General features: G+C 35.9%; 1 protein-coding gene across 1 annotated transcript; it reads left to right on the forward strand.

Moving 5' to 3' along the window:
- The first annotated feature begins 3,457 nt into the window (after positions 1-3,457).
- LOC148842714 (aldehyde dehydrogenase family 2 member C4-like) lies at positions 3,458-10,356 on the forward strand. Its single transcript, XM_088960018.1, has 9 exons — positions 3,458-3,569; positions 6,190-6,332; positions 6,585-6,968; positions 7,813-7,902; positions 8,015-8,188; positions 8,285-8,422; positions 9,433-9,570; positions 9,692-9,753; positions 9,902-10,356. The coding sequence occupies exons 1-9, from the start codon at positions 3,488-3,490 to the stop codon at positions 10,173-10,175; spliced, it is 1,485 nt and encodes a 494-aa protein (XP_088816144.1). The 5' UTR covers positions 3,458-3,487; the 3' UTR covers positions 10,176-10,356.
- The last annotated feature ends 242 nt before the right edge of the window (positions 10,357-10,598 follow it).

Genomic DNA, 10,598 nt, shown 5'->3' on the forward strand with positions numbered 1-10,598 from the left:
TACGTTTATCTAAAGTTTAAAGTATCGCAGGGCGTATCGTATTGGGTCCTGATTTATTTCTATAAAAATTCATTAGAATATACATTTTTAAATATCAATACGCCCCTGCCGATGCACAGAACCACATCGATACTTTGAACCATTTGTTTGTCTTTCAAAAAGCCGGCGGTCCTACGACCACATGGCTCACCGTGCAAAAACTCATTTTGCAGGAATGCTTTTTTGTGTGATAGCTATCCTCAAGGAATACCAGACTATGTTACTTCCTATATAGATTTATGCTTGCACATCCCTTTGAGTTAGGAATCTGAATTGGATCCCATAAACAAAAATTTCCAACAACTCACTGTGTTGCATCTCTTTGACCATTCTACTATGTCTCAAGGGTGGGCAATAATTTCCAACAATTCATAACTAAAGAAGGTTATATTTCAGTAGTAAATGCCATATCGAGGCTTGCAATTGAATTACCATGAAGAAAATTACACTTAAAAAACACACACAAAAAGGCTAATTACTAGTAAGGAAATTACATTTGCTTAATTAATTACATAATTTACAAACCAAACATTAGTTAGCCTTCAGAAAAAACATTAGTAAATAATTTTTAAGGTCATAACTGAATTATGAGATTTTATGATTCAAAAGCATGGCTTTGAAAATTGGATCAGACCAGACGGTCGAACTGGTTTACCCAGGAACCAGTCTGGTAATCGGTTTTCATTTCACCCTAAAACTGTTCATGGGCTAAAGGCCATTGATTTGTTCAGTGACCCACTGACCTGGGTGGTCGAGCTGTCAACCCATCAACCCAGATAACGTTTTATGGATGTTTTTATTTTTATTTTATTTTTTATATCAGAACAGATTGTCCATTCAAATAGGATGGTCAGACTGTTTTGACCCAAGAACCAATGGCCAGAAGGTTCCATGTCCAATACAGTTTTTTCAAGAGAGTTATTTTAAGGGAGAATGACTGATCAGTCCAGGTCAGAATTTTGTAGCCCCACTATATAGGGGGGATGAATCATGACCGTGAATTGATGCCTAATTCATGGACAAAATGTGATTTATAGGGGGAAGGAGGCTACTAATATGAGAAGAATTTTGCATTGGGTTGCATAGTACTTAACCCTTATTTTAAAGGGTGATATTTGTTGTGCCCTACTGGCAAAGAGTTTCAAGGGCAGGTTTTGGTGAAAGTATGATGGGTTCTGATGCAAAGTTGGGCTTTGGTGAAAGTATAACATTCTAAAAAACCTTCAACTCTTTTTCCTTTAAACTATGTTTGGTTAGATAAAAATTAACAGAAGAAACCGACCCAAATCATGGTCGGTTTTGAAATAAACTTAGGACATCACATCAACTTCTCTTTTTTTTTTTTTTGTTTTTTATTTCAAATGCTGGTGTTTTTAGCATTTTATTGGTTCATTGGGGTCGCATGTGACCTCAGCGGCATTAGATTTTGCTTCAAAAATAACAGAGAAATAAAATATTGAAAGAAAATTTGGAAAGAAATTTGTGAAATTTGTTAACTTTTTCTCAACTTTCTATTTCTCTTTTATTTTTATTTAATCAAATACACCTTTAAGGGCCATGTTTGTGTGTAATTGTCAATTCTCTTGTCTCGAACCCATAAACATGAGAATAAGGGTTTAAATATCAATACATCTAATACTCAAACATGAATATCGATGTGTATCAATTTTATCAATACTGATTTTTTTTATATATATTTTTATTTTATAATAATTGGGGGATTGGGGAAAAACTTTGAAAGATTTAAAAAATCAAAATATATGTGTATCGATATATCCAAGCGTATATTTGTAGAATACCAATATAATACATCCAAATTTGAAGTAATCCACTCCTAAATCAATTTGGCACTTGAAAAAGACCTTGATTGTTTAGGGGATGTTTGGATTGCTGAGATAGATAAGTAACTTTTCAATTGATATCAAATCTGCCCCATTCTCGCATGTCTCAAGTGGGGACTTTGTTCAATTTCCCAACACCTTTGGTATTGTACCCCACCTTTGTTACTGTTTTGACAAAAGTTCACATCAGCTCCCAACAAGGGGCGCCCTAAAACGTTCACCACTTTTTTTTGTACTTGGCATTGGGAAATGTTTTCAATACACGGTTGGGATGTGCTGTAGGGTGCTTCCGGGGATTGATGTAAACTCTTTTGACAAGTAAAATTAGTCACTGAAAATTATAATATTTTAATATTAACTAGTCCAAAAAGATAAATTCATATTAGACATGTGGTAAGAATCACTAGTCAAATGTGCCCTACTAATACAGGTTAGTAAGAATCACTAGTCAATAGGAGTGGACTTGGTCCAATCCAGTCCAGTCCAATCTGAGTCCATTACAAATAGACCTGGTTCAATCCAATCCAATGAATATTTTAGATCATTTTGGATCGGTCCAGACACTATTTAATCTGTTCAAATTCCTGTTAATTTAGATAGGTTTCAATTCAAACCAGGTCCATTGACACAATATTCTTATCTTCTATCAATGAACTAGATATTGGCTCAAATCCAAGATAAGTTCATTATGGACGGACCATGTCCAATCTAATATGTCATATTGGTCTGTCCAATTCGTCCAAATTCAATGTCTTATTGGTCTGTCCAATCCATCCAAATAAATTTTGATTTAGACGGAGTCCAACCCAAAACCGATCCATTGACACTCTAAGGGCATTTTAAGCCCCAAATCAATTTGCCACATCGACAAGACCTTGGTTGTTAACGGATCCAAAAATGATATGTTGTAAATGGATCCAAATTCAAGTTAATTGCATTGATCTTAATTCGACTTCGTATTTGAATTCGGAGAAATGGATACCGAATGCAGCTGTATGACAAAATTGATAACTGTTTTACTGGCTTATGAATTGTGATCCCAGACAAAAAGGATGATCATGGGCCGGGCTGGACTTAGCCACTCTGAGAAATTTTATAGCCTAGGTCCGATGAAGGCCCATAATACAAAACCTAAGCCCAAATTCAGAATTTTTGGGCTGGAATCCCATAGCCTTGTTGCAATATTTGTTCTAATATTATTCCATAATAGTTATAAAATATATGGGCCCATCATTTAACCTCGTTTTAGGTCCTATATATTTTATAGGAGAATGACGATTGAGTCCAGTGTCAGAATTTTATTAAAGCACTAAATGCAGGTGCTATGAATTGATGCCAATTTATGACGAATACGAGTGCATAAAATGTGAGATTTTAAACTTTTGAATATTTATAGCTCTACACTGAAAATAAAAAATCTGCATTACTTCTCCGTATATTTTATCATTGATTTGACAGTTCGATATATAGTTATAACACGTGTCAATTTTTCCGATAGATCCAAAATGGTTAATTGCATGTGGTTATTCGTAGCTTTTTGTGCCTATATAAGTAGCATAAACGTGAAGGAACTGAAACTAGAAAAAAAGCTAAGGATACAGAGAACGATGTCAGAGAACAACGTCAACATTCCGGAAATCAAGTTCACTAAGCTGTTCATAAATGGAGAATTCGTGGACGCCGTTTCAGGTTTCTCATTCGTTTATTCTTCTCGATGTATTTTGCTTGTAAAACTGTTCTTTTAACCTTCAGTTTTCGGAGGAGTTCCTTTATTTTCTTTGTCAATTAATGAATCATAGATGGTTTTTTTTTTTTTAGAAGCCATTTTTGGCTTAGGCTCAGTTTGGTAGGAGTACAGATACAAATATATATAATGCAAAACCTAATTGAAAATAAAAAAGAAAAAAAAAAAAACAGTTCCTTTCTATTTGTTTTATTTTGTTTTACTGAAAATTCGTGATACTGGAAAGATATGGTACCCGAAGAATTTTGATCAATTAAAGTAACTTGTGAATTTTGATGAATAACCTTAACACCCCTTTATTATGTCGGTTGATTGGTTATAAGTTTTCCTGATATTATATATAGTCAAATTCCTTGTTTTATTTATTTTTACGGGATTTATGTATTTTGAGGGAAGGTTTAAATATGTTTATGTTGTTATGATGAAAAACAAAATGTTTTATTGACCGGATGTTTTCAAAACGAAATAATTTTCATTTCTTTTAGGTGAAACAAACGGAGTTCTAAAAACAAATTACAGTTGAATGCATTTATTTCTTTTTTGGTTATCTTCTATCCATCAGCCCATTCTGTTGGACTTGGGACTCTGGATAGAGTACAAATCTACTCCAAACAACAATGTTTTCAACATGATTGGCGCCTCAAAATATGACCCCCCAATGTGTACAAAACATGTTTGAGATGTATAGATATAGATTATGTTGGAAGCATATTGGAAGTGTTTTTGTTGAATTGGGATTAGTTAAATGCATCAGCCGGCTGTGGATAAGGGTGGATTCGAATCGAGCTGAATATCTATTTTTTTCGAATTTGGCTCACCAATAAATTATGAGACTCGATCATGGCCCAGCTTGAATTCAAAGCTCGGTTTAGATTAAGTTGTATCAAGCTTCTCACAAGCCAAGCTCAAATAACTCGTAAAAAGCTTAACTCATGGCCACCCCTAGGTGGAATCAATGATAGTATTCCACACGAGTAATAAATTCATGTGCTCCACCGGAAAAGGTGTGGATCCCATACATTTTACTAAAGACATGAAACACCATCATTGGTTTCACAGCCTGCTCAACAACCACTACACTCAGCTAATCCTTACTCGCTTTTGTTGAGAGTAGATCTGGACTTATTTGGATAAAGGGATACAAGAGAATCGGACTACCAGGTCAATCTAACCAACATTAGTTGTTGGTCTTGGGCCATTATTGTCCAAATCTATTTCTAGCTCGATGCGTGTGCATCGCTTGCTATGCAAGTGGTTACATAGCAAGTGATACACGACAAAACGAGCGGTAGATCCCAAGTGTTGTGTGATAGAAAATTTTGATTTTCAAATCTATTGTTGACCTGAATGGTCAAACTATTTGAATTGTTATCTAGTCATGCTTTTAGGTTTGATTTGGCTAAAATCTAAGATTTTGTCAAAACCTGTTGACTTGGTAAAAATCATCCAACCCAAGTGGTTGAACTGTTAATCCGCTCAATCTGATCTTCAGGTCACACAACTTATAAGTTGTACACTCAATATGTGTAAACTTTTATATACCATAACTTTGCACTCTCATGTTTAATTAGGATATTTTTTGAAAACCTTTTTGAAATCTATATGTCCCAAAAGACCAAAGGAGCCTTGCCCTAGTCAATTTTTTAAAACATCGGTCATCAACACCGTTATTGTTGCATGAAGTTCATATAAACCAACATGTCATATAGAAAAAGCCCCATAGGTAGCACAACTCTTCGAATGTGAATAGCTAAGATTATTCCATGTCAATGCAAAAGGTTGGGCGTCGTACAAAGGTGACACATAGGGAGAGCCAAAGCAATGGTAATGAGTAAGTGATGATGGGCCTAAGTGTTTAGGCCTCTTAGATGGATTCTAATCGGGTGTTAAATCCATGAACACATTAGATCAGTAACCTACATAGTTCATACCCATAGTTCACGAGGACCATAGCTATGTTTGGTTAAGGAAAAAATAGGAAAAGGAAAGAAAAGAAAAGGCAAGGAAGCTTTTACAAATCTTGTGTGGATTCGCCAAGTTCCTATTTTTTCCTTCAAACCAAGCATGGCCTTAGGATTCGCCGCTTGCACCGATGTACATCATGCACTATGTAATTAATCACAAGTGAACACACTGGCGTTTACTTGTAACTGGTTAAATAGCCCATCTGCATAGCATTGCAAGCAACAAATGAATTGGGATTAGCTGAATGCAGTGTGTGTTCAGTGGGCTGTTGAACCAAATCAACCAATGACGGTGCTTCACACCAATAATAAATTCATAAGCCCCACTATGAAAGGTATGGGTCTCATGTATTTTATTACACTATTATTGATTCCACAGCCAATCTTTGCTCGCAGCAGAGATCCAAATTGACGATTAAGATATGCTAACCATAATTAGCACATATACACACACATGTATAAGAGATCCAAATTGATATGTGTGTGTCTTGCGGAAACAAAACTGATTTGAAATGCACCAATTTGTGACCTTTCCTTGGGGCTTATGTCATTGTTTGTTTCTTGATTATTTTTTCTCTTTTTTGGGATGAATAAAAAATAGGAAAAACATTTGAAACGATTGATCCAAGAAACGAGGAAGTGATAGCTCAAGTTGCAGAAGGAGACAAAGAAGATGTTGACCTAGCGGTCCAGGCTGCTCGAGAAGCTTTCGACCATGGAAAATGGCCTCGTATGACTGGCTTCGTAAGTTTCCCTTAGTCCCATATCTTTCTCTCCACTCTTTTTCTTGCTTTCCTTTTATTTCCTTGGTAACATAGTTCACTGTTCAACTTCTCAGAGGGAATCCATAGAAAGAATAGAACCAAAATGTAAGAAGATGAAAAAATTGTTTTTGGTTTTAGTAAAAAATCATTAAAAGCAGTCAAACATATTTCCACAAGGGCACATCATCCATTATAGTATAGTCTAATCTTTGTTTGCTTCTTCCTTGCCTAGGAAAGGGGAAGGATAATGATGAAATTCGCGGATTTAATAGACCAAAATATAGAAGAATTGGCTGCCATTGATGCTATGGATGGTGGAAAGTTGTTTAGTTGGCTCAAGTCCAATGACATTCCAACAGTAGCAAATTTCCTTCGTTATTATGCAGGCGCTGCAGATAAAATCCATGGAGAGATGTTGAAGATGTCACAACAATATCAAGCATACACATTGCAGGAGCCTATTGGTGTTGTGGGTCTTATCATCCCGTGGAACGTTCCCTCTACCATGTTCTTTATCAAGGTTGCTCCTGCCTTAGCCGCTGGCTGCACTATAATAGTCAAGCCTGCTGAGCAAACACCACTCTCTGCTCTATGCTATGCCCATCTTGCTAAGCTGGTAGGCTTCAACCCATCAACTCAAAATACATATTTCTCAAGATTGATTAATACACTCATCCCACTTAGGTTCCATTTGTTGGGTAAATTTTTCTTAGAAAACACTTATCCGCATAAGTGCATTTATCCATGTTCTTTTATCTCTTAGGTAAATAAGGTAATGACCATTTTAGTCATAAAAATCCATTATTAAAATGGACATTTTTGTTCCATTCAAGTGTTAGCAACTTTCCTCGGTGAAAATGTTATTTATCCACCTAAGAGATGGGGAAAATAAACTTTTCCTAATCCCCACATTAATCTGAAAAATGAACATGTGATTCTTGGTCAATATGAAGCAAAATCCTACCGACCGCATTCCCCCCTCAAAATCCAAAAAAATAACGCTCCCTTAGGGTTTATTCATTTTTTGGATTTTGAGGGGTGGGAAGTTGGTGGATGGGATTTTGGTTCCCATTAACCAAGATACCTATGTCCCTTCTTTTTCAGATTTATGTGGAGTTCCCTGATATGCATCTCCCAAATTAAGTCTCAGGAGGGTAAGTAACTTTTCTACTTGGGGGAAGTTGCTAACACTTGAATTGAATGAGACAAAATTGTCCATTTTAATAATGATTTTTTATGTTTAAAACGGTCATTGTCTTGTTTATTTGAGAAATAAAAGAACATGTGGACAAATACATTTACCCATGTAAATATTTCCTAAGAAACACTTGCATTTACTTGGATAAGTAATTTGCTCAAAGACGAACAGGCCTTATAGTTTCTTTAATCTAATTTTTTTCTCTCTATAAACCTGTAACCCATGAATTATAGTTTCATTCTTGTCCCTCCAATTCTACAAGGCTGGAATTCCTGATGGAGTACTCAATGTTGTTACTGGATTTGGGCGTACGGTTGGTGCTGCCATTAGTTCTCATATGGACGTTGATAAGGTAATCCTACCTCTCATTTCATGATGTCTTAAATGGAGAATTCTTTCCTTTCAACCTTACTTTGTACACTCTATTGACCCTGGGTTTTTATTACGTGTGATGGGTTAATTAGGTTAGTTTTACAGGGTCCACAGAAATTGGGAGGTTAATCATGAAGGCTGCAGCAGAAAGCAATTTAAAGCCAGTTTCACTTGAATTGGGTGGGAAAGCACCTCTTCTAATTTTTAATGATGTTGATGTGGACAATGCAGTTGATCTTGCTCTTCTAGCCAATTTCTATAACAAGGCAAAATCCTTTCTCTTTCTCTTCTTTTCTTGATTTTCTTTAATTATATTTGACAACTACCATTAGTGTAACTCTGGTAATTAACTCTAAATTCAGGGAGAGATTTGTGCAGCGGGATCCCGTGTTTATGTTCAGGAAGAGATTTATGATAAGTTTGTGGAGAAGGCAGCAGAAAAGGCAAAAACTTGGGTGCCCGGGGATCCATTTGATCCCAATGCTCGAGTGGGACCTCAGGTGAAGTTGTTGATTAGTCATTCAATTACCCTTTAAGTGCATTTGGAAACATGCAAATGGAGTGTAAATCCCTATTCAGGGTAAATTTGCACTTTGGTTCATTTTTGCATATGTTTGACAAGATTGCATTTATGCATTGACAAATGACAAAAAACACAGAAAATACATTTTTCGATGCATATTTACATTGATAATAAGATGTAAAAGTACATCAATAAAAAAGAAGTAAATTTGTATTCAAGTGAGCTTTTGATAAAAAAAAACATATACTTTATTGGAATTCATGTTCACATCCATTACAACTACAAGTCTGTTTGGTAAAAAGGTAAATTTGTCAATACAAAACTAACCCAACTTTACAATTTATATGGATCACTTTACACTCTACATATTTACATTCACACTTATTTGCATATTTAAACCATACAAAAAAAGCATATTTGGAATAATGCCTTCTTAAGCTAAATCAAGGTTGTAGGGAAAGCTTTGGAAGCAATGGTAGAAGCCTTTTTGTGCAATCCTTTAATATATATCAATCTACCATAAGAAGATTATATTCAAGTTGATCCATTACAGTATATTTATTCTCCATGCTCGATCTCTTCGACTCGAAATTTGAACTGGAGGAACAACTTCAACTTCAAGGACTCTATACTACTGTTCTTTATGCTATTATTTTCAGACCAATTCTAAAACAACCCTGTCTTATTAGCTCTTAGGCACACAAGATATGGCTTAATTTCAATTGGATTCACCATAGAGCTTAGTTAAGCTACACTGAAGAAATGACCCACCAATTGATCAAGAACCATGTGTTTGGGGACCACTGGGAATGATGGAACTCATCCAAGTATAGCCGAGCTTTGATTCCGGATCCCCTAATTATATTTCCTCCAACTTGTAGAAAACCAATTCTAGTTGTATCTTCTCTGGTCTCCCTTGGTAGTTCATGAAGTATGGAGTTCCATTATATTGCTTGCTCATACTAACCATGAACATCTTTGTTGCAGGTTGACAAGAGACAGTTCGATAAGATCCTTTCATACATTGAGCATGGCAGAAAGGAGGGTGCCACCTTGTTGGTTGGGGGTAAACGCTTTGGCGATAAGGGCTACTTTATTGAGCCCACCATTTTTGCTGATGCTAAGGTATAGTCTCACTTCTCAAATGTGCAGACATCTGTAATTACAGAAAGGTAATCAGGGATTGATTGATAAGCAACTGTGAATTCAAAGGTTGTTTAATAATTTTGAATTACTACTTTGCCAGGAGGATATGTTGATAGTGAAGGAAGAAATATTTGGACCTGTGATGTCTCTTACGAAATTCAAGTAAGTGTGAAATTTCTCTCAATATCCAATTCAGGAATTTACAGGAATAACTTAGATTGAGTGATTCCTATTAGAAAAATATTGGTTATAGAATAGCATCTTTGTACTTTGTATTCTCTTCTAACATAGTAACATGTATATAATTCAGGACTGTTGAGGAAGCAATTGAGAAAGCCAACAAGACATGTTATGGCCTGGCAGCAGGAATTGTGACCAAGGACCTAAACTTGGCCAATAGGGTCTCAAGATCAGTGCGTGCTGGCATCATCTGGATAAATTGCTATTTTGCCTTTGACATGGATTGTCCTTTTGGAGGTTATAAGATGAGTGGGTTTGGAAGGGATCTAGGGCTACACTCCCTCCAGAAGTATCTCCAAGTGAAGTCTGTTGTGACTCCCCTCCATGATTCTCCTTGGCTCTAAATCCTTATCCATGAAATTAGACGAAAACAAAGAACTACTCAGATTGAATAACATAATGTTATTGTAGAGGAATCAAATTGTGACGACTTCATGCTCATGTCCATGTATAAGAATTAACTTTGTATAAATCACCTCTGCTGCTTCCATATAATAATTCAAAAACAACTTTCATGCAATAAAATAGCGCCTGCTTCAGCCAAAGCCTAGGGGGTGACTAGATCACTTCCCCTCCTTTAAAGCTCTAATAGAACCGTCCAAAATTTTTTGTATTTCAGTGAATGAGGAAATCAATGTTTTTAAAATCGATCCGGACAACGAACCGGTCAGGGGTCCAGTTCCCGGGTCAAACAGTCCGACCATTCGAACTAAACGGTCAGCCCGTTCTGACAAAAGATTAAAAAAAATAAAAAAACAGTTAAAACC

This window comes from Nelumbo lutea, chromosome 8, assembly GCF_056320005.1.
Source record: "Nelumbo lutea isolate HS-2025 chromosome 8, American lotus-T2T, whole genome shotgun sequence".
In the NCBI taxonomy this organism is placed as follows: Eukaryota; Viridiplantae; Streptophyta; class Magnoliopsida; order Proteales; family Nelumbonaceae; genus Nelumbo; species Nelumbo lutea.